Raw genomic sequence first — 24,918 nt, 5'->3', positions numbered from 1 at the left:
ACACATGATCTCACTTCATGTATCACATATTTCTCATATTACTTCATATATCTCATGTACATTTTTAAATACATTAGTTAGTTATTAGTAAAAAGGTAGTATAAAAATCACAAAGGTAAAACATCCAAGCAATAGTCATTAAGGGATGTTACCTCGTTCAATAGACTGAGCTCCTTATAGCCTTTCGCTAAGCGACAAATATCTAAGTGAGCCACCAACATTTAGCTAAGCAAGTTGAGCCCTCTAGGGCTTCTCGTTGAGTAACCAACATCTAGTTGAGTGAGTTGAGCCCCCTAGGGCTTCTTGCTAAGCGACGTAACACATCATTGAAAAGTTGTGTTGCCTATATGCTAAGTTGTAATTTGTTAAAGGCTTCAGTTCTAAATTCCACGATGTATGTTGTTTTTATTTTGTTAAATTGGGCTTTGGGCTATTGATATGTTAATTCTTTTGAAATATAGTTTATCCTTGTATATTTTTCATGTGGTTTAAATTGCGATGATTATGATTTTCATAAGAGTAAGGCAAAGTTAGCTGGAGAGAGAGCTTTTGGAGCTGTAGTGAGGCCATATCATTAGCGATGTAGTTAACAACTACTTTTGTTGGCCTATATAAACGTTGTTTGATCGATAACTTAGGATTTTATATTTTGTACTTATCAGATTATTGTATATATACTTGTATAGTTGTTTTAGTTATATTTAAACATTTACCTACTACAGTGTACATATCCTGGTATTGTGAGTATATGATCCTAAGTAGTAGTTACAGTTGTGATCCGTAAGTGTGATGGCTATGGCAGGTCATTATCGTTCTACCTCGATAGGAGTACTAAATTTTTTAATTTAAGTAGCGACATTCGATTAACCATGTTGTGTTATGGATTCATATTCAAATTTATTGTTGATTTATCAAGTTCAAAAGTATCACCTTGTGTTGTTGATTTGATAAGGTCAAACCACTTAAATTATTCACCTGTGTTGTAGGAGATCTCCTAGTCAAAATACGTGATGATACATGTAGTTGTTACGTTGTATATACTATGTTGTTGTGTTGAAATCCGAATTGTTGATGTTGTGTTACAATGTGGATTTGTGATGAAATGTGATATTATGTTGCAAATTGCGGTGTTGATGATGTGATGTATAAGTTGAAAATATGCGTTATTGTATTGAAAATTGTTGGTTGACATTATGTTGTAATAGATTGAGTTATTCATGTTAATTGTATAGTTGTTTTACTTATATTCTAACTATGTTTATTCTTTGAACTTTAGCTTACCCTTGCATAATTTCGTATGGTTGGACTGCAATAATCATACTTAATATAAGAGCAAAATAGAGATAGGTATAAGGTTTTGTGCATTAGAGGTCATCTGACAAATGGTGGAGTGATGTTTTTTGATACTACTACTGTGTAGTTTTGTATAGATGCACTTGATTGATACCTAGAGTTTCACTTGGTTATTTGGATTATTGTATAGGTATACACACATATTATGTGTCTTTTTAGTTGTAAATATGTATGTATATAGTGAGAGTTGAGTATCCATTAGCCACTTGATGTAATCCTTAGGCAGATGTTATTTATTTTTCGTTGCTAGATATTGAGTTGTTAAGTGTAAGGATCATAACAAGTTGTTACAAATATATTAACCCTTTTTAAAATAGAAAAGCATATAATTGGAATTTATCTTCTTCCAAAACTTTCATTTTTTCACACATCATTGTTCATTTATCAAATTTTGAGTTGGAGATAACAACATCTTGTACTCTCTCATAAATTCCATGCAAGCCTTTATCTTTCTTGTTATTATGTCTCTGTGTGATGTAAATATTTTTATTAATGCAAGACTCATTATTTTTATCATTTCCTGTTTTATTGATTTTTTTTATATCTATTTGTTTGATATGTTAAATTGTGTGTTTTTGTGATTCCATCAAATGCTTTTTTATTTTGTAATTAATATTTTTTTTATCCATTATCATTTGAACAAAAAATACAAAACACATTAATTTTGTTAACTAATTAAAATATTAATTAAATTAAATTTTTGTAGACATATTATTTTTTCCTTTTATTTTTTTTACCCTTTTTATGATATTGTTTTTTAAAAAAGAAAAAAAAAAGAAATCAATACAACATTTTGTATATACACTTTTAACAAATTATTTTATTATAAAATATTTGATTGTTTATTAGGTAAGAATTACTATTTTTTTTATCATTTATCTTGTTAACTAATAATAAAAACCAAATATTTATATAATTTTCATAAGATATGATATTTTTATAATTATTTAAAATTTATAAATTATAAAAATGAAGTTATTTTAATAAAGATATTTTTATAAAAATATTCATACAGTTAAGAAAGTAATATTGTAACTAAATAGAATTTTTTTTATTTTTTAAGAAACATATATAAACATTATTAGAAATCTTTATAAGTAGTCAAAAGAATTTAAGCTATTTTTAAGATTTTTAATTCTCAAACATCATGATTCTCATATATAAAAATGCTTTTCCCTTACCAAATATCCTTCTTAATGCAAAAATATTGACAAAAAAATTAATTTAATTTAACATAAGCACTCTGAGGAACTATTTTTTTTTTAAAATTAAATAATGATTTGAAAATAAAAAGTTGAAAGAATGAAAATGTATTTTAACCATTTCTATATAAAAAAGTTTTAAGTAAAAAAAAAAAAAAATCTTCCACCAAATCCCAATTAAGAGATAAGAGAGTTTGAAAAACTCTAAATTACACTTTATTTTTTTTATAAACTTTAAAAAGCATTGTATTATCTTTTATTACTATTTCTTATTTATTATTTCGAGGATCATTCCAACTATGATTAGAAAAATCTCAGGTTATTACTATTAATTTAAAAAAAAAAAAAAAACAAATGTTTGATTATTTTATCTCAATCAATTTATTTCTCTAACCCGATTACGTTCTTTCTGTGCCCATTTTCACATCCACAATTAACCTTTACCACTTTTGTTTTAAAATTTCACATTTTCACTGATATTGTCTCTCAAGTCTCAATCTTTACATCCTTCATATGCTTTGTTTTAACAAATCTCGTTTGACACCTTTGACAACACCTCTTTTAGCAATGTGTCAAGAAAGGTGACAATGTATGTAACCATAATAATTTGTACATATTTAAAGCCAACTAGGGATGAGATTTGGTTACATCACTATGGACATCTTAAAAGTTAAAACTAACATATTACAAATCTTACACATGACAACTTTCCCATATAATAATAATCAACGTACTTTTATAATCCTAACAAATGAATTATTGCTTATGCCGATATACAGTTGTTATGAAGTAAAAATATAAACCAAAGTAAGTGGTGAAGAGTGGTCCTATGGTGAAAATTATGGAAGTGAAGGTACATAGAAGTGCTTTAAAGGTGATTAAAGGAGAAAAAAAGTATTTTAACAAAAAAGATGGTGGTGACTATAAGAATGAAAAGGCTAGATGTTTAGAATTTGCAATGACAATGACCCAATGATGGAAAACTAAAGAGAAAAATTCAGGATTGTGATAATTTATCATTAGTTCTTATCACTATTTCCAACCTTATAAATTTAGAGTGTTTAGACAGATAATTTAAATAAAGTAATTTAAATTTTTAAAATTTTTAAATATTTTACGATAAAAATATTTTATTTAGATAGAGAATTTTAGAAATTCAAAGTTTAAGTATTTGTATTTTTTTTTTAAATAATAGAATTTTCAAATTCTAAAAAACAAAAAAAATCTTAATATATATATATATTTTTATCTTTCTTCTATTTCTCTTTTTTCTTCACCTTTTCTTCTTTCTATTTTGTTTTTTTTATCTCCTACCTCCCTCACTTCTTTTTTAAATTCAACATAAAATATCAATAATTTTTAATTATTAAATATTTAAAATTGGTCAATATTTATTATTATAAAATTTAATCTTAAAATATTAATATATATATATAATCAATTTTATCATGATGAAAATAAATTATCATATCTAAAATAAGAATTTAAAAATTTAAAAAATTAAATTAACTTATTCAAGCAAAATATTTAAAATATACAAATAAAAATAAAAATAATTAAAATTCTAAAAAATTCAAATATTTTTAATTTCTAAAATTTCTCTTCTACCTATAAAAGAACAGTTAGAATTTAGCAGAAGATGCTTAAATAAAATACCGACAACATGAGACGAGAAACACAATAAAATAAACAAGTGATGAAAAATCTTATAGTGTGTTTGGATGAGAAATTTTACAAATTCAAGGATTTTTAAATTCTTGGTATTTGAATTACTTTGATTTCAATTTCTATCATTCTTAAAATATTTTGTTTGGATGAGTCAATTTAAATTTCTTAAATTTTAAATTGTTAGGTTGAATATGATAATTTGATTCCATCATATAGTAAAATTGATTTTAAAAATATATTTATATGTTGAGATTTTTAAATTAAATTTTATAAAAATAAATATTAATCCATTTTTAAATATTTAATAATTTTAAAAATTAATATAAGATAATATTTAATAATTTTAAAAATATTTTTGAATATCTAATAATTAAAAGAATGAAGAGATAAGATAAAATATATAGGTGAAATAAGAAAAAACAAATATGAGAAATTTCAAATTCTTTCGTTTTTGGAAAAATTTAAAATTCTACTATTTTAAGGAATTTCACAAATGTTTGGATTTCAAATTCTTTATAAATTCCTCATCTAAACAAAGCATTTCATCTCAAAAAATTTGAAATTCTTCAAATAAATGAATTATCCTATATAAATTCTTCGTCTAAACACACCAGGAACGTTTTACGCATAATACACAGTCTCAAATTTTATAAGAAATAAAACCGAAGCACCTCCTCCAATAAAGGAAAAAACTGATACCATATTTTTAAAAACTCAATAATAATAAATACATGTACGCTGACAACACAGGAGAAACCTGACAAACGGTGTGCCACTTCAACTGAAAAAATGGGCTCTTTTTAATAAAAAATAGACTCTTATTATTTTTTATTTTCAAATAAAACTGAACCCAATTCAATCACGACTTGTTTGGATAAAATAAATTTAAGGTAATTTTAGAGAAAGATTAAAACAAAATTTTACACAAAAATAAAAAATAAAGTAAAATTAATTTATATATAATTTTTCACTTAACCAATATAAATTTGAAAAAATTAATAGAAGAAATTTTTTACAAACTAACTTGTACATAAATTAATATTAATTTATTAATTTACATAATAATTTATTAATTTATTATAATTTTAAGAAAAAACAAAAACGAAGACATCTCTTCCTCCCTGCTTGTTTATGTAATGGGCCATCATCGCCTAAAGATACGAATGTCACGTTTTGATCCAAACAAGGAACCCAACCCTTCTATCTCTCTCTCTCTCTCTCTCTCTCTCTCTTAGTTCAGAAACCGCTTCACTCTTTCTCTCTCAACCTTCACTCACTACTCACTCTCCCTACACTGCAGAGTAAAGTTGGCACCGATGATGAGCAGCACCCTCTCATGAAACCGCACCCAATGCAAAAACCCTTCGCACACCGCCATAGTAGATCCCTTTCCTAGATCTTCTCCCTGCATGCGCCATTACTCATTCCAAAGGGGTTTTGGGCTTCGAGGGGTTCACCCGTTTGGCGCAAAAGCGAAACCTTTGGGCCCTTTCCCAAGTGGGTAGCTCCGCAATGGCGCGTTTGGATTGATCCTTATTTTTTTTAGAGGGTTTAAGGGGTTTTGAGAAATGGGTAGCTCCGGTGAGTCGAACATGAACGGAATCGACGCGTCCGTCGGTGGCTTGGTTTGGGTCCGACGCCGAAACGGGTCCTGGTGGCCGGGTCGGATAATGGGTCACCATGAATTGTCGGAGAGTTGTTTGGTTTCTCCGAGATCGGGTACACCCGTCAAGCTCTTAGGTCGTGAGGATGCAAGCGTGTCAGTGCTTCTTTTTTCTTTTCTCAACTTTTTTTCTTTTGTGTCTTGCTCATATTTCTGATTGAACTTTTTTTTTTTTTTTTTTTTAAGTTTTAATTGGATGGTGTTGTGGTTATGTGATATGATACTGGTTTGATTTTGATCACTGGAGTTTTATTTTATTTTTTTTTGGGTGAGGTTGGGATGGGGGGACTGTTCTTGATTGAAGTGGCGTTTTCAGTCCAGATAGTGGATTGGGAATTTGAGATACTTGGGACAAGCTTTTCTGTAATTTTAATGTGATGTGGGTTTTTATGCTAATCGTCGAGTGTGGACCGTTATTTTAAAGTGATTTTCTAGACAGTTTTTTTGGTGTTTCTGGTTTTGTTCATTGGAGATATTGTGGGATTGAGTTGTTCTTTCAGTTTCTTAATTGTGTTCCCCACAACTTTATTGGGGACTTGATGGGGTTGCGTGTGTTTTTATTTTTTGAATTATTGGGGATTTTGCAGCCATTGAGCTATCGCGTTTTAAACCATAAAATTAATATTATTGGTATTGAAGAGAGGTATTAAATGTGTCTGTCATTGTTTCCTGTTAGGTGAAGCTTAGGAAAGAGTATAACTAATTTATGTTTCTCCAAATATATGATCGGAACTGTTTTGTTTTTGCTGATTTGTTGTTTGTTCTAAACTATGTTGAAAATGCTTTGTTTTTACTGATTGGTCAATGTCAATTGCTTGGCATGGGCCTTCACATTGACATGCAGAAATATCCCGAGTGGCTTTTCTGTGAATGTTTATCTTCTGATTTTTTTTGTAGCATAAGATCAAGATGCAACTTTTGATGAGAGTGGCAGTTATGAAGTTGTTTTTCTTTGGTTACTTAAGATAAATGGATGAAACTTTTTGGGTGTCATGATATAGGTTAAGAAATCACCTTGTGTAAGGTTTAGTTTTAGTTACTTCTTGTTTGATTACTATTACATCCAAGCAAGCTTTTGGGAAGGTTATCAAATGTGGTGATCCTAGCAATTATAGTTGGCTGTGGTTACTACCTTTCATTCTTCCAGAATGAAAATTGAACCATATAGTCTTGTCTGTCTCTGGAGAAACATTATGATGCTTACATCCTATAAATCTATAATTCCTGGTTAGGCTACAAACAGATTTTCAGAATAATCAGGTCCAATTTTAGAACTTGGTTGTTGTCACCACTGTTTTGGACATGGCTTTCCCTTTTTAGCTGAACTGTAAGCTGTTTGCCAGTAGGGAACTTACCGATTTTCCACTGTAACTTCCCGAATTCGATTCATTGTCATGATATAAAAAAAAGTTGAATCTGCTTGTGCACTTCAGTTGTCTTTCTTGAATTTGTTTGAGCTATTAAAGTTTCTTAAAATTTGCATAAGGTCTGATTTTGGAAAAGCTTCTTTGGGATGCAGGGATTGGTATAATCTTGAGAAATCCAAGCGGGTAAAAGCTTTTCGCTGTGGAGAGTATGATGAATGCATTGAGAAAGCAAAGGCATCTGCTGCAAATTCAAACAAGAAGGCAGTAAAGTATGCTCGCAGGGAAGATGCTATTCTTCATGCTCTTGAACTAGAGAGTGCTCACCTGGACAAGGAACCATTAAGCTTATGCTCCAGATTAGATAAATCTGGTAGTGATAATGGAGGATCAGCTGGAGAGTTACCACTTATGTCTAATTCTGAAGATGACAATGAGGATGTGATTGATGATCCGAGTGACTCTGATGACAATTCTAATTCAGCTCCAGAATTGTCACAATCTGGCATATCTTTTGAAGAGCCTAATCACAATGGTTCTTTAAAGATGCAATCTGTGCAAGGAAGGAGGAGGAGAACACCTAATGATTCAGAAGATGATGGATCTGAAGGAGTCAAGCGAATGAGAGGACTTGAGGACCTAGGCATTGGTGTAATGTCAAAAAGAAAGGTCCAAGGTACAGGTACATCGGAGATTGTTCAGCACATTAGTGCTTCACTCAACAATTCAACCACAGGGAACTGCCTGGCAAATGGGACTTCTGTAAATGGTGGTAAAGGTTATTCTGCGACAATGAAAAGGAAGAGATCACAAGTGGCAAATGCTCCTGAACTCCTGAAAAGGAAAAGTCGACGCCGACCATTGACTAAGGTTTTGGAGAGTACAGCCATGGTGTCAGTTCCTGTCATTTGTGATCAACTTCTCAGTTCAAGCAGTTCTCCACTTTGTGGGGTAACTGATGGAAGAATTTCAGGATTAGATTCTAATGATTCAAAGAAAACTTTTCCAGTGACAACACTTAATTCAGATGGTAATGAGGCTGCTTGTGAGAATGGAACTTCATTAATTGTTCATGACCATGGTAGTGATGATGCTTCCCAGATCAATCATGGGGTCAAGGAGAATGAGACTTCTGGCATACCAGAGCTAGTGGGCAAAAATTCTCCTGAAAAACTATTTGATGTGCCATTTGTTGGGGTTCTAGGGGAGGAAAAACGCACTCTGGGTATGCCACAGTATCTGAATTTCTATAGGTTCTTTTGTGTGTGTAAAGTGCAATGTTTACGATTGTCGTTGAAATGTCTTGTAGTTCATGATCCTCTCTACCCCTGCTTGCTAATATTATTTTTCTTTCCTTTTTGCTCATTATTCTATTTCTCCCTTTTGGTTTCTTGATAGATTCAAGTCTTTAGATGGGTGTGTTGCATAAGTATGATAGATAGTTTATGTTGCCTTACTCAGAACATGAATTTCAGAAGAAAAAAAAAATTGGAAATTGAATGTGGATTCTGGAAGAGGCACAGTGATCATACATTAGACTAATAACAGTTGAATAGGCTAGGTTACAACATGGTTTTATGGTTGGCTTCTTTGGAAGTAAAATATCAAGATTCACCAACTTTAAATTTTGCACCCGAGCAAGTGGCACTCATGTTACCTATGTTGCAGAAACAGTTATATCTGATTATAACTTGCTTCTCTTCACCATTGTGATTGTTGCTTGCTTTTGTCTGGTTTTTTATGGTTATTGCTTATGTCCCGATATTATGTGTAGTTGTGTACAAACTGTTTGGTTAGAGTTGCGTCACCCAGTTATAGTGCAAGAATAAATATATAAATTTCATAATATGTGATTTTTTTTTCCTGAGGTTTGCATATCAATGCTACTTGCTCCCTTATTTTCATTTGTTTATCTTTAATCAATAAAACCCTTTTTTACCTATTGTTGAAACTTGTAAAATATAGTTAATTGTATTGTCTGTAGTGCTTCAATTTAGCTGTACTACAACTTTGCATTTTATATGTTGTGGTTTGAAAAGATGTGGGATGGATAATTAACATGCACTGATGTAATTTCTTTTTCCAGGTTTCTCATCTGTACTAGTTTCTTGTTCATCTGGCAAGCCTCAAGTTAGTGCATTGGGACAACCATCTTGTAATGCTAGTCAATGTGAAGATGTGTCTTTGAGAAATGAGAGCAGGAATGAACCTGGTTGTACTGGTTCAGCAGCTGGTCACAATATTGGCCATAGAGCAGACAAAAGTAGTTCAAAGTGGCAGTCAAAAGGAAAGAGGAAATCGAGACATACTAGTAAAAATATAAAGCAACTCTCAAGAAAATATGAGGACACGGACCATCAATCCAGTGCTTATTTGCCAGGAATAGGAAACTCAGATGGAATCTATCAGGGTGCTGGTCAGAAAGTTGATTGGAATGAAATGGGTGCCCCTAACACTTCATACAATTGTACTTCTCAAGTTAAGGGCAAACCTGTTGCTGAAGGCCAACTAGATGGATTTCGGGACTTGAAGCATATCAAGGGTACAACAGTGGAGGCAAAGCTATTGCCCGATGTATCTCTCACACCTCAGAGATTGCTTCCTTATCGCCATTCACGCTTTACTGTTAACTCCAGATATCAAATGTCAGATTTTCCTGGAAGAAATCATTGTTCTGATGCTTCATTATACGATGTTAAGCTAGAAGTTAAATCCAGCTACCGGCCACAGCATGTGCCTTTGGTTTCTCTTGTGAGCAAACTGAATGGCAAAGCCTTCATTGGACACCCTTTGACGGTTGAGGTTTTGGATGAAGGTCATTGTGATAAAATGTTGAGTGGCATTGGATGTGACTTGGAGGCTAGTGATGTCTACTGTGTGGCCAAACCAAAATTGGTCAGCGGAAGAATACGATCCAAGAATTTGAGGCGTTTATCTAGTAAGTCTTCCAAGATGAAAAAATCTGGGCTTTCGAATAAAAAGATTCGGAAATTGTCATCATTGACAGGTCACAGGCAGTCAGAAGAGGGGAGAAAACCGGTGGTAGATAAGCTGAAGGGTCCAGTTATAGCCTGTATTCCCCTTACATTGGTATTCAGTAGGATACATGAAGCAGTGAGTGGTCAGGCACGGTCCACACACCGTGCAATACCAACATCTAATCCATGACTTGTGTTGTTGGGAAGGATTTAGAATGAATGGATGATGCTGCGGATAAATGCTTCTTTGGTAATTTGAGAGATTTTGGTTTAGTTATGCAGACCATAATATTATCTACTTATTTTTAACTATATGCACAGTTTGCAGCCCCACATATATGAAGGTTGAATCTTCTGTACAATTTTCAAGACATTTTCATGTAGTGGTAGGGAGTTATAAATCATCTGAGGCTTCTCCTGGCTCTGTAAATAATGTAACATTGGATGAGGTGTAAAGAGGGATATGGTCTAGTATTAGGTGTTTGACCTGATATTAGGTTCTTATAAAGTAATGAATTAGGATGTTACGGAGGTTCAATAACTACATTTTATACTCATGTTGGATTTGGAGTCGATAGTTTATACCTCTATGAATCCTACAAGGCTAAAACAAAGAAAAATGCAATTATGAGAACATTTGGATCAATCCCCATTTCAATTTATTGTTTGTATGGAACCTTGTTATGCATATCAATACATATGCCGGTTGCCCATATTATTTTGCATTTTCTTCGTTGTCTATGCTGATTCTTTATTTTGGGTGTTATTTCATTAGCGTAAATACATAATTAGCTGTTTCTGGTTGTGATTACTGATTATTTTAAGTAACATGCAAAAGAAAGAAGAGAATAATTTTAATTTATTAATAGTACATTTCTTTAATGAAATTTCATATCCTAGTTGTTTCCCCCAATCCCCCGGTTATGAAATTACACAAAAAATACAAAGACATAAAATAGAAGGTCACAATGTAATGTTTTTCAAATAATTAAGAGGGTTAAAGAAATATACAAGGGGTGATAATGTAATAGTTTTCAAACAATTAAAGGAGTATATTGTAGGGGTAGAAAAAGTATGGGATTTTGTACAATTTTACAAAATTTTAGGGACTATTAGTGTAATTTATTCTTTTTTTTTTGTACTACACCAATGATATCTTTCAAATGATAGTAAAAAAATATTCATTTAAAAGAAAAAAAATTGTTTGACAAAGAGGTGAAACTCTTCATCAAATGAGTCCTTATAAAAGTAAAATATATTTTTATACTTTATATAAGTCAAAATCAAACTTCAGTCATCTATTAATAAATACAAGTGTTAAACCATTTAAATTATTGATCTTTAATCTAATTCCTTACATTTGAGATGTAAAAATTATCAAAATAAGTTTTATTTCTTCCGACAAAATCTTTTGCACCCCTCATTAACAAAAATAGTATTTAGTAATTTGTAAATATTATTTAGTGATTTATGTAGTACTTAAGGTGTTCATTGATTGGATTCAAGCAATTTTGAGGGGAAAAATATCTTATCCAATCTCTTTGATTTTATTGCTTGACCATCTAATTTGTTTGGTTTAAAAATCAATTCAATCCAAATATATTTTGATTTGGATTAGTTTGGTTTTTGATTTTTAAAACATAGCTACAATATTTTCATAGATAAAATAAATTATTAGTATCAATAATAATTATTAATAATTTATATCTATCACTATTAATAAAAAGGAATATGTTATTTTGATGTCTACATTTTCAAGACTCTTTTATGCCTCAACTAATATCTATAATCACTCTACTAATATAAAATTCACTCTTATTTTATTATCTATTTATTATTTTTTTTTACTTTTTAAAATAATAACGAAATATAGAGTGTCTCATTTTACTTAGTTATTAGTAAGACAATATAACCCTAAGTGTGTGGTTCAGCAGTAGGGGTTGATTCACGCTTAAGCAAGGTCAGAGGTTTGAATCTTGCTTTGTGTATGCAGTCGCGTTAAATCTTGGGGTCAGCTATCCCACAAAAAAAAAAGTAAAGACAATATGCCTTTTGGATATACATATTTTATTGACTATTTTGTCCCTTAATTTCCAAAATACTCTTTCTCTTCCATTCTTTTCCTTATTTAGTTTTTATTTTATTTTTCTTCATTTCTTCATAATTGTTTTTTCAAATATCTCACCCTTTAAATAATTACTCAAAATTACTAACATCATCAAATTGTTAACCACTCACAAATTTAACACCAATTTTATTTTTACATAAAAACACACCAAGTCAAGGAATGATTTTTCTATACTAATAATAATTATATATGTAACATCATGACTTTTCTATACTATTAATAATAATATATGTAACATCAAGAATTTTTATTTTACCTTTTTAAAGTTCTCAATTTTTTAGTAGTAAAATTTATTTCATAAAAATAAATTAATTTATTAGTTTATTTATTATTTAAAAATGAAGGTTAATTTTTCTAATCTATATTTTATTATTATTATTTTTGTTTCAGATTTCATATTTAAGTATTTATATATTTTTTAATTTTTGAAGTAATTGTAAAATAATTTTATATTATTCAAGCACATATTTAATGAGCTTCAATAAAAGTACATGTTTAAATGGGCTGTGCGATCCTAGTCTAACAGTAATCAGATCCAAATCCAACCCACAAATACACGGATCTTGTTTACGGGTAAACGGGTCGAACTTGCCGAACCCGCTTTATTCAATTTTATAAATTAGGGTTTCTTCATAGTCCTATATATACAAAGCCAAACGCAAAACCCTAGTTGGGAATTGCAGGTGAAGTTGAAAATGGCGACAGTTCCAGGGCAGCTCGTGTGGGAGATCGTGAAGAAGAACAACTCATTCTTGGTGAAACAGTTCGGAAGGGGCACTCAGAGCATCCAATTCAGCAGAGAGCCAAACAATCTCTATAACCTCAATTCTTTCAAGTACTCTGGTGCGTTACCACTCAATTTTATTTTTATTTTTTTGAGAAAAAATGTTGATGGGGATGAGGTTATTTGATTCTTGAAAATGGGCACCTAGAAAAACCAATCCTTTTTATGACATTGAGTAGGAATACTTGGTTTATCTAATGATCTCAGCTGATTACATCTGAGAAACCTATTGTGGATTGGATCACTGTTTTTTTAATTGTTTGTTGCTTGCATTGGCATGATAGGTTTGGCAAACAAGAAGACTGTTACCGTTCAGCCAGCTGGAAAAGATCTGTCTGTGTTGTTTGCCACAACAAAGACGAAGAAGCAAAACAAGCCCTCTGCTTTGCTTCACAAATCTGTGATGAAGAAGGAGTTCAGGAGGATGGCAAAGGCTGTGGAAAACCAGGTAAACAAAAAAATACTTAGTATCTTAGAGTTTAGCTTTGTTATGCCTGTGAATGGTGTATGATATTGTTGTTGTAATTCCTGAGAGTTTGATTCTATTGCTATTTCAAATATTTGTTTTTTTTTGCTTATTTTTTTTCCTTTGATGATGTATATTTTGGCTGGTTAATTTGTTTTTGCTGGTAGTTTCTGTAGCCAAAAGTTGAATAGGACTAGTTCTTATTATACCTGTAAGTGTCATTGACAATAGTATTATGATCTGCATCTATGCTTACCATATTATGTCAGTGACTGAACCGGCCCCAGGTGGCAATTTTGGTGTCATTTTCATAAATGAAAAGAAGTTGCCTTGCTCGTGTTTTTGATCTAGTGATTGTTGTGTATTTGTTGGGGCATTTTTTGCTTAAAGGATAACTTTGTGGGCTTTTACCAGCAAGGCTCAGCAGCGGTGATGAGCTTCTAACATATAAGAAGAATCCTTTTCTGGGTTTCTTCAATGAAATATACATGTTACGCTTGGCTTCTGAGCTTATATTATTCAGAATTTCATTCATGAGTTTATTCTTGTCATCCCTTCCTGATGTTAATAGATGAAATCTTACCTCTCTTTCCTATGCTGGTTTATCAGTCTCTAGTGTTGGTGTCCAAATTTTCTACATTGTTTATAGTTATAGTCTTGGTCAACAAGACTCTGCAGCGTTGATGAGCCTCTAACATATAAGAAGAATCCTTTTTTGGGTTTCTTCAATGAAATATACATGTTACGCTTGGCTTCTGAGCTTATATTATTCAGAAATTCATTCATGAGTTTATTCTTGTCATCCCTTCCTGATGTTAATATAGACAAAATCTTACCTCTCTTTCCTATGCTGGTTAATCGGTCTCTAGTGTTAGTATCCAAGTTTTCTACATTGTTTATAGTTAGAGTCTTGGTCAATAAGACTCCACAGCGTTGATGAGCCTCTAACATATAAGAAGAATTCTTTTTTGGGTTTCTTCAATGAAATATACATGTTACGCTTGGCTTCTGAGCTTCTATTATTCAGAAATTCATTCATGAATTTATTCCAGTGATCCCTTCCTGATGTTAATAGACTAAAGCTTACCTCTCTTTCCGATGCTGGTTAATCATTATTTAGTTCAAGTGTCCAAATTTTCTGTATTATTATATTGTCTTGGTCTGAATTTCCATCAATATTTTGCATGTTTCCATGAGTTAGACTATTAGTTTTGCACGGACAGCAAGACTTCTTTTACCCTTGATTAGGTATACACGGTTCTATTTAGTTTAATCTATAATTATTTTCTATGTATATTCCCACTGTGCAAAATCTCTAATTAATGCTTGCTCATATTTTGTGAATTGTTGCTTGTAAGAATGCTGTTGTGCAGTTACCTCCTTATATTCATGTGGTTTCTTTTATCTGATTTCTTTTTTCTAATCATGCAACGTGCTGCAGGTGGCAGAAAATTACTACAGGCCTGATCTCAAGAAGGCTGCTCTTGCTAGGTTGAGTGTTGTTCATAGAAGCCTCAAAGTTGCCAAGTCTGGTGCCAAGAAGAGGAATAGACAGGCTGTGAAGGTCCATGGCAGGAAGTGAAAGCGAATTGAGAAGAGTTAGATTGCATTCGACCATCGTTTTTGCCTCCTTTTTTTTGTTTTTTTTTGTTTTTTTAGAACTCTATTTTAGATTTCCTGAGTTTTGAGATGCAATTATTTATCTAGTATTCAATATGAAACTGGAACTAGCATGTAATAGCTTACAACTCGTTTGATGTTTGTCTTTGATATAATCACTTTATTGTTGGTTTAAAGTCAACTGACAAAGTGGCTGGCTATTGCATCAAAGTAGGGATGATTAGTGTCTTTAGCATTAAAACCCTTGATTGAAACTATCTGTTTTTCTCGAGTTTTATCTAGCATAACGAAAACAGTTTTGTGGACCTTGAAATCAGCTGGAGTGAGGATTTTGGGGTTGAAGCACGGTAAGCCATATGCATCAATGTTCTATTCTTGTTTTGAAAAAGACGGGCCCTATGGTGGGTGTTTGATTCAGCAATCGTAATCATGTTTCCTCCATTTATTAATTAAAGTAGCACGTATTAATGTTGCAGTCTTCAAAAGATGGGGACAACTATTGAAAGATGAAACATCAGAAGATGAGCAATGGTTTTTTGTAAATTGATGAGCCATGTGTTGACACTTCCATGTTCATAAAAACCCGTGGGGGAAAGTATTGCCACTTGTTTGAGTCTATTTAATGTTAATGTGTAGAAGTCTTTGTTAATACAGGTGCATTTATTTGGAAGCTCTTTTCGTCTTTTGAGATATTAATCTTAAGTTAGTTTTGGCTTTGGTTGGGTAATATTTTTTTGTGTAAGAAATGTAGAAGTAAATTTCACATACCAGAAGCTATTTGATCGTGTAAAGGTTGATAGAAAAACAAAGGGATATACCACAACTAAAAGTATTTTACTTCGTGGCTAATAGTATTAACTATTAAGCTATTCAGAAGTTTCGGACCATATACGTTTGTTGGACCAAGATGTATGTTAGGTAAACGATTTCACATAATAACAAGTAGAATGTAGATATTTTATAAATATAACGACTGCACCTAGAGCCTCCAAAACTACCTTCTTTCATTTTCGTTACATTTATGAGTGGTGTCTGAAATATGCTGATGAGTCATTGTTGGTAATCTTATTATGAATAGACTTAATTGTCGGCTGACTGTCTTGCGTGATCAACACGATAGTTTTTAACCGCTTGAGGCACTTTGATTTGTGAAAAAAAAGTATTTAACCACCTTAAATTTCACCTCCTTTACAAATAGATACTGTAAACTTTAATTTGATCTCAATTGACCCTTAAACTTTATCTTGTTAGTAAATAGACACTATAATCTTTTATTGTGTTATAATTGATTTTTAAACTTTACCTTTTTTACAAATAAACACCTTGATTTTAATTTAATCTTAATTCTTAAATTTTTTCTCTTATGTATTTAGTCATCTCTTATATTATTTTGAGGTTAAAAAACTAATTATTTATTTTATATCACTCATTCATTAGTTTTTTTTATATCATTTTTTATATTAAACCATAAAATTTAAAATTTAAAAATTAAATATTTTTTTTTTATTATTCTTCCTTTTTAAAATCATATTTTATCATATTTAAAAATAATTCTAATACATGAAGAAAAAATTAATGAATGATCGATATTTAAAATAAATAATTGAACTCTAAATTAATAAAATAAAACTGTAAATTATAAATAGTAAATAACAATTATAATGAAATTAAAGTTGAAGGTGTTTATTTAAAAAAAAAAGAAAGAAAGAGAGAAGTTTAGGGATTAATTGGAACAAAATTAAAATTTATAGTGTCTATCTACAAATAAAATAAAGTTTAAGGATTGATTAAGATAGATTTAAAATTTAGGATGCTTATTTGTAAAAACCGTAAAATTTAGGGTGAGTGAATACTTTTTTCCTTGTTTTTTTTACAATGCGGATCTTTAATACAAACTATTCACGTTTAGTTGAGTCGGGAGGCTTCTCAAATCCAACCTCGGAAGAATTTGACACGCTATAGTTTTTTTTGTTACAAATTTTGAATAATCAAACTGTATTGTTCTTCTAATTATTCTTAATAGTTAAGTTAATGCGGTCTTTAGTATTATCATACAAAATTCTAATGATTAGAATTTTGTAGTTGGTGGGCTAGTACACAAAGGAATTTATCAAATTTAGAAGGGTAAAAAACTATCCCTATGGATGCCAACTTTTGTACTGCGTATTATATTCAAAGTTACAAGGGTTTTTGGTGTTAATAAAAAAATCAAATAGAATAGTATAAGGTATTAATATTTAAACTTGTTGAGGAATCCTTCCTAAAAAGTGTTGACAAAGTCTAAAGTCAATGAAAGCATATTATTACACGCATTGGAATACCATGTTACTTGTCCTAGTGTAATTCGCTAGCCTTATAAATGAGTCAGATACAGCACAAGGTTTCATGATTCGTTTGGTACTTACTGTACCACATTATATTCCGCAAACTATTCTGGCTGCTGATCACACAGCAGCTATGTCTGTTAAGAAATCTGTGTCTCTGAATGGTGGCAGTGCCATTACCAACCTTAAGGGCCAGAAACCTTCAAAACGGAGGCGTTTTGATCGTTATTTTTCTTCAGTTGAGTTGTCTTTGGAGCCAGGGAAGCAGCTGAAGGACATGGATTCCAACAAGTTGAAGGCTGAGATCAAGAGGTGGGCTAAGGCTGTTGTTGCATATGCACGCCAAGTAAGTGGCCGTTTTGGGAAGTCTCGTGGCTAAGCCACAAATTTAACTTTATGTAGCAACAATTTCTTGTCTAAGGGCCTATATCACAAACATGGCTTTTGGATTTGGTTAATGAAAGAAATGTTGGTGGAATTATGAGAATGAGATTTAGATTAAGTGGTTGTAGCCTTGAGAATTGTTGGTTGTATATTTGTTTGTAAAAAGCAAAGATCAAATAATTGTGTGGGGGAATTGCATCCATTTGTACGGACAAGAACCATGCCTTGTCAATCTGAAGGTAGAATGCCAAATTATAAATTTTCAATGCATTTAAGTTTCACAAAGAGATTGTAAATATACTCAATATAATCTGGAATTAGAAACTAATTTTTCTCTCCATTCAAATGCTTCCAAAGACAATCCTAATTTCACTAACATTTTGATAACACTTGAAGTAATTCGTAATTTTCATATCTACAATTTAGAAGGGAGACTGAACTGTAGGGTTATATGAGTTAGTTAGTACAGGTGAGGGAAGGCAAACAGGTCAATTAAAGCAAAATCCCTTCTTAATATACAATTCATCCATGGAAAACTGAGATAACTAAAAGACAATCCAGCATAAGCTTTCTTTCTCTCGTGTTAAACTGGTAATGACGTAAATGATAACGTGGAAAGGCATTATTCCAATTTTTTCTCCTCCATAAGAGTCTTCTCTCCGCCTGAAATGGACCTTAAAAGCTTCTTAGAACATATATCCTGTGCCTGTGTAGTGTGTTTTACACGGTTGGCTCTTACCCAAGCAGGTTCCTGCAGAACACAGTACCATATCCTGTTATCTCTCATAAAGCAATTTGAAAAGGAGTGATTGACTAATTGTGGATGTGAGGCAAAACAATCACCTCAGGAACAAAGCGAGAGAAACCAAACTTAATCAACAAGAGGACATGCTCCATGATTAGAATTGCTGCTAGTCCAGGCTCTATTTTCCATTTCCCCTCCTCATCATATAGCCATACTAAAAGAGCACAGTTTGTGCATATAGACATCAATATAAGAAACTGCAAAATGAAGAATGTCCTCAAATAAGAGTAACGTAAAAATCAAGTATAACTCAGTGTGAATTAAACATAAGTGAGTAGAGTTTACCCACGACGCACTCATTCATGTTTAAAGATGCAATTTTACAAACGCCTAATGGAAATGTCATTTGACTGTTACATCATTCCTTCCCATGCCTCTTTCTCAATTAAAACTTAAAAAAGGTTGCATGCTGAAAATTTCAGTAGATGGACCTCCCATATAGTTCGATATTTGGTAAATGTGTTCCAATTTATAATTAATATGAAGTGAATTCTCCAGAATAATTGACAAATAGCTTCCAAAGTCCTGTGTAGCTAAATAGATACCTGAAATATGTTAAGCCAGGCTCCTACCGTTGCAGCTGCACGAGGAACAGGCCGCCTCAAAATTGCTAGCAGCTTCAATGCATCTGTCCTGATTTCCATAACATTGTTCTGAACAGCGAGGGAGTTGTCAAAAATGTAATATTTTATAGAAGGCCACAATGAATTAAAGAGCACTTATAGCAATGGTGAAGGCAAGCGAAAGGAAGTTCCAAAAGGGATGTAGACAAAAGTATTTATACCACAGCAGCAAAAGCAAATGCAGGTGGGAATGCGCAAGCAAACATCATAATCATTCCAAACTGCAATGCCAATTCTAAGAAATCTGCAAACAGGATAGATAATATCAGGCTTGGGACACTTCTCAAACATGATCAGAAATAAAGCCTTTCTAGTTTTGACTGCTACATACACATGTATATCTAAATGAAACTACTTATAATATATTCCATATGTAACTAATTAAATATCATATACAATTTAGGAGTATAATGAATTTGGAAGTACCATCAAATAATCCATCTTCAAGTTCCTCACCAATACTAGCAGAGTAAGAGGGCTTAAGGTATTCTTTCTCTACTCTAGAAGTAAACTGGAATTTTTCTCTTGCTTCTCCTTTCTCATTCTTTTTGTGTCTTGAGAAATGAAAGATAAATTAGCTATTGCATGGTAGCAACATGGTAAACAAAGTAAATCAACCACATAGCATAGTCCATGTCCAAGGGGATGAAAAGGCTTACCGAACCCTGTACTTTTTATAGCTATACTTGAGATATGGCAATGAATTTTCCAACAAGTTTTCCAACACCTGGAAAGATGTTTTCTTTTACTCCACTATTTTAAAGGAAAAACCTCAAACTATAGAGCAGGAAAAAAAGTAGAAAAGTAAAGAGAAAAATTTTATCTGCAACCTCAGACAGAAGGAGCCGCTGAATCAACACTTGGCGAAGAGTTGAAAAATTACGATGCAACAGGGCATGATAAAAGATTCCAATGTATGTCTGCATGAAGTACAGGCCAAACACCTGCAGGAGAAGTAAAGCCCTGAGTTCCATGTTTAGGACCAGCGGAAAGAAGTATGGTGCCTATGAATCCTCATCATTACCTTGTAGACCAAGCTGTCAGCCCTTTTTTCTGTGTTTTCGTTGTTTTCATTCATGATAAGTTTTACAGACACCTTGCCACCAATCTTGGTAATATACTGAATGGCGAAAAGGTAAACAGCAGTGAGCCCAAACCTGAATCCCAACATCAAAACAAGAGTCATATTAATTAATTATCTGACTCAACCAAATAATTAATATGATTAACAAAAGATACTTCTTAGTATCAAATTACAGATTTAGTTGAGAAAAGGTTGTCCCTTTCTAATGGGATCAAAATCCAAAACCTCAGTTATTTGCCACCAACAAAAAATGGCATTCATGAGTTTTATGTGGATGACAGAGATGCTTGTGGGACTAATGAAGAACTTTCATGTCCTTAATCTCAGGTACAAGTCCAATAGGAAAATGTACACAACGGCATGCATGTATCATGGGATGAGTTGCATCTAGCAAAAACACACTCAATAGAAAATATGTCTTTTATTAAAAAAGAAATGGTATATCAAGAGCAAATTGTATCATACGGATAATGATTCCAGTGGCATTATGATTTACTTTACTAGATGGGGTTGAACTTTTTAGTTTGACAGAAAGAAGACTATAGCAGGGTAATTGCCACTAAAGAGTCAAAAGAGAACATGAAATGAGGCTAGAAAGAAGACTATAGTAGGATGAGAAAATAAATGTTGAAAGACCAATAATTATATAAACACAACAGAAGATACTTTAATTGAGACTCAAGAACGGAAGAACAAAATAGAATTATTGGAAAAAGAGAACAACACAGAGAAAGAAAAATCATAAAAGACATAACAGAATACTCAACTAACACTAATAAGTAGAAGCACAAAAAAAAATGATACGTATTCTTACTTAATTAAATCAGAACCAAGAACTTCATAAAGATGGGCATATGCCAACTCAAATGGTAACTGGAGGCATATGATGCCAAAGATAATTATAGCATCATTTCTGAATCGCATGAGACGCCCAAGCCACTCATGTCTCTGAAATATTTCCTTCTCTTTAGCTCTATCAGACTCAAATACTTTCAAGAGTTCCATTGGGGGCTGCCAGGAGCTGGCCTTCCTGCCTAGAATCTTGTATCCTTGGTCAGCTGCAACTGCAGAACTAATAGGCCATCTGCAATACCAAACACAAGAGAAAAGGTGTGAAGGAAGAGGGAAGAATCAAAGCAATTGAATGAGTAAAGTGATTGTACTGATCCCAAAAAAAGTAAGACAATACCTTGCTAACAGTGCAGAATTTTTACGTTTCCAGAACTGAGAAAACATTATTGCCCAAAGTATCACTATGATGAAGAAAGCAGGAAGCACCACTAATCTCAATGACCTAAAATGTAATGAGGAGCCATAAAACCACTTAACTAGATGCAATACTATAGAAGAAGTGGTAGCATAAACAAAAACAGACAGATTGGCTCACCCAAAATCTATCAATTGCAATGTAAGCCCACATGCAGCAGGGAAGAGCAGCCACCTTGTGAACATTCCAAGAAAAGCAAAATAGATTGCAATCTGCACATTATTCATTCCATCATTGGATAAGGAGAATGGACAATATCATCTTCAGATAATGTTATAAAGCTCATAGAGTCATAGTCACATTAACCTTTGCCCCATAGTAAGAATAAATCTCATCAATTGGCTGATTAGTTAAGTCCCACCAATGAAGTGCCCAACTTCTGAGAAGTTTCTTTCTCTTCTTTTCATCTATCAACCAAAAGCAATATTAGTTCAGGTTCAAGCCACACTAATCAAGAGAAAAAATGATGGCACATGTGAGTAAAAACACCATGCAAAGGAAAGACTTGCTTAACAATGTTCTCTGATTCCAATTTCTGAAGAAGATTCTCTCCAATTTCCCAATGGATTTCTTTTCCATCAAATTTAAGGGTTTTGGCTGACTTGCTGTTGTTTACCTGCAAATTCAATTTATAAGAGAGCCAAAATGTTACGACATGTCAATAGGAGAGTTCATACAACACTGCAATTCCATGGTAGTCATAGCACAGCAATAAAGCTTATTTATTAACATGTCACATTTTTTGTATTCATAATCACAAGAATGCATTTTCCTAATATTTTCTTGAATTAGAAAGCTAAGGCACCTATAATCTGAGAATCAGATAAAACAACATGCAGCATGCAGCATGCGTGGAACTGGCTAACAAGCACATCAAATTACAAAGAGAGATTTCGATTGTAGAGAAGACAAATGGCTAACGAAAGAACTCACTATTCCATATATCAAGTGACAGTAGCACTGAAAACGCTCACACCAACTGAAAACAGAACCATCAGGTTGTTTCACAAAAGCTTCCACCTCCTCCACCTCAAATTGCAAATCCATACCTGGCAGTTATTACAAGACACATTAACAGAAACATGGGAATTGCACAACCAGTCACATTCTAGTTAGCACCATCTGACACAGTGAACTTAAAAATAGTAATAAGAACAAATTCTCCCTTTGGGGGATTTGCATATACCAATAAGAGTCCGTTTTTTGATCTGTAGCTCAGCTGCAGCCCTCCCAAGTGTCTCCAAAGGTGCAGCCAACTAAACAAATGACAAATAAGTTTTAGCCACTCATCAAAAAGATTCAATTAGACACTCAGGGCTTGATTAAATCAAAAGATTGATAGACCATGGAAAAAAATTACTTAAAAAGTCCTTTTTAGAAAGAAAACCTAACCTTGATGAACTCATCTGCAATGCCAACAACTCTCTCAACAATAAACCCCATCTTCTCAAACTCCTTTACAAGGACAGATGCACAGTCCCAAGATTCATCTTTTTCCTGCACCACTCTCCTCGGAATCACCACCCCAAATTCAAAAACAGGTTCTTCATTTCCATGCTCGTTCATCTTTAACCTCACTGACCCAACAATGCACGTGAGAAAAGCCAAACAACAACAAATTCCCCCGTTCAACTGTTCAAGAAGCCAACTTAAGGGGCCTTTGTTTCAAAATGAAAAAAAGGTTCAAATGGACAAAAGAAAGATCTGTTTTTGGCCAAAAGGGTCGAAGAAAATGGCATTAAAAGAAGAATTTTGAGGAAGAATGGGTGTTACGTTGGAAAAAGGTAGCACCGTCTATCTAAGGGTGCAAAATTAAAGGTGTGTTGAACGTGTTGGGTCAAAGAAACAAACTCGAATGACGAGAATTACAAAGGAAAGGATTGGATTAAATTGAAGAGATGGTGATAAAAACGTCTAAGGAAAAAGACAGAAAGAATGAGGATTAAATTGAGTTTGAGGAAGGTGTCCTAAGCCTAGCAAACGGCCATTTTCGAGAGAAAGCTCTTGAGGAGGGACAGAGAGACTCACAAACACACATTAACATAGGGTCTGGTCCACGTGCATGCTTCCTACTTTTGTGCCTTTTTCTTTTTTTATTTTATTTTTCATGAAAATAACTTTATCTAAAATTATATATGTTATTACATTTTTTGTTATACCTTTAATAAATATTTTTTATGAGTTGGTACCATGGATAAACATAAAAAATTAAAGTAAATTTTATACCTTTAATAATTTTATTCAATCCATGAATTAAGTGATAATATATTCTAAATAAAGTATATCAAATTTTATATGATTGCAAAATTATTTAATAATTAATTATATTATTTTATTTCAAATATATAATATAATATTTAAAATATATATAAATATCTATTTTTGAATAATATATATAAAAAGGTTCAATTCATTATGTGAAAATTTAAAATTTTATATGTTATTACATTATTCATTTAAATTTTATTTTATCAAATTAATCAAAATATTAAAGTATAGTTATATCAATTTGAATCATATGTTATCATTGAATTAGTAATTCAAAAAATTAATTACCAAAAGAATTAATACTATTAATTTGTAATAAATACTGAACTAAAATATTTTTTTTATGAATCACGTGTATACTATACTATAAATAAGGCAAAATATTTACATTTATAGACAACAAAATTATCCTTATATTCAAGATTTGAAATTATTTATTAAGCTATTATTAAGTAAAATATCAATTTTAATCCAAATAAAACTAATAATATTTATGAAATGATATCTAAGTTTCGTAATTTAATTTAATTTTTATTTTAAATATAAAATGAAATATAAACTTTATACTATAGCTCCAGTTGCAGTGTGATGATGTTACCCTTCAATTCCTAATAATAATAATGTGGTTGATTCTTTTTGATATTTGAATTTTCATGTAATGTTAAGGTGAGTAGATTGGTATATATCTTCCAATTCATTCTCAATGAATTGCATGAAGACAGTTACACATTACATTCTTTAGGGACAGATATTTCATTAGCATATACATATAATTAATATACTAGTAATTAATAATAACAGATTGAATGGTAATTGTGAGATCATGATTACACGTGATGCGATTAAAAAGATAAGACGTGCCCACTTGTTGCTGAGTATCAAACCATACACACGTACGTACGTGTGGTAACATAATGTTTATCTTGCAGCATGCATG

The 24,918-nt window shown here is 32.0% G+C and overlaps 3 protein-coding genes and 3 non-coding genes across 7 annotated transcripts; 5 read left to right on the top strand and 1 right to left on the bottom strand.

The window, feature by feature from the left end:
* Nucleotides 1–5,374: 5,374 nt before the first annotated feature.
* LOC109809105 (Tudor/PWWP/MBT superfamily protein) lies at nt 5,375–10,941 on the top strand. The gene is made up of 3 exons (XM_083074756.1): nt 5,375–5,982; nt 7,406–8,475; nt 9,337–10,941. Exons 1-3 carry the CDS (start codon nt 5,792–5,794, stop codon nt 10,416–10,418), a joined length of 2,343 nt encoding a protein of 780 aa, XP_082930882.1. The 5' UTR covers nt 5,375–5,791; the 3' UTR covers nt 10,419–10,941.
* A 2,061-nt stretch (nt 10,942–13,002) lies between these two features.
* On the top strand, nt 13,003–15,407 carry LOC109807517 (large ribosomal subunit protein eL28y). Its single transcript, XM_020370054.3, has 3 exons — nt 13,003–13,199; nt 13,425–13,588; nt 15,048–15,407. The coding sequence occupies exons 1-3, from the start codon at nt 13,052–13,054 to the stop codon at nt 15,186–15,188; spliced, it is 453 nt and encodes a 150-aa protein (XP_020225643.1). The 5' UTR covers nt 13,003–13,051; the 3' UTR covers nt 15,189–15,407.
* LOC114916582 (small nucleolar RNA R24) lies at nt 14,030–14,119 on the top strand. The gene has a single exon (XR_003805139.1). It is a non-coding gene; the product is annotated as a small nucleolar RNA R24 (small nucleolar RNA).
* Nucleotides 14,281–14,370, top strand: LOC114916583 (small nucleolar RNA R24). The gene has a single exon (XR_003805140.1). It is a non-coding gene; the product is annotated as a small nucleolar RNA R24 (small nucleolar RNA).
* LOC114916584 (small nucleolar RNA R24) lies at nt 14,534–14,623 on the top strand. Its single transcript, XR_003805141.1, has one exon. It is a non-coding gene; the product is annotated as a small nucleolar RNA R24 (small nucleolar RNA).
* A 2,844-nt stretch (nt 15,408–18,251) lies between the features above and the next one.
* Nucleotides 18,252–23,754, bottom strand: LOC109808637 (anoctamin-like protein). 2 transcript variants are annotated; one of them, XR_014433823.1, is made up of 16 exons: nt 23,106–23,754; nt 22,900–22,969; nt 22,647–22,762; nt 22,203–22,329; nt 22,020–22,120; nt 21,834–21,925; nt 21,636–21,740; nt 21,261–21,530; nt 20,387–20,519; nt 20,193–20,306; nt 20,022–20,089; nt 19,789–19,916; nt 19,524–19,606; nt 19,285–19,392; nt 18,778–18,893; nt 18,252–18,685 (listed from the first exon to the last, which is right to left on the bottom strand). XR_014433823.1 is itself a non-coding variant. In XM_020371700.3 (16 exons), the coding sequence occupies exons 1-16, from the start codon at nt 23,277–23,279 to the stop codon at nt 18,557–18,559; spliced, it is 1,977 nt and encodes a 658-aa protein (XP_020227289.2). In that variant the 5' UTR covers nt 23,280–23,751; the 3' UTR covers nt 18,252–18,556. The 2 variants fall into 2 exon arrangements, 1 of the variants encoding a protein (XP_020227289.2); XM_020371700.3 differs by having other exon boundaries at nt 18,778–18,936; nt 23,106–23,751.
* Between the last annotated feature and the right edge of the window lie 1,164 nt (nt 23,755–24,918).

Source organism: Cajanus cajan, chromosome 5 (assembly GCF_000230855.2).
Source record: "Cajanus cajan strain Asha chromosome 5, NIPB_CcT2T_4, whole genome shotgun sequence".
In the NCBI taxonomy this organism is placed as follows: Eukaryota; Viridiplantae; Streptophyta; class Magnoliopsida; order Fabales; family Fabaceae; genus Cajanus; species Cajanus cajan.
The sequence above is the reverse complement of the archived record's forward strand: the minus strand, read 5'-3'. Positions and strand labels throughout refer to the sequence as shown.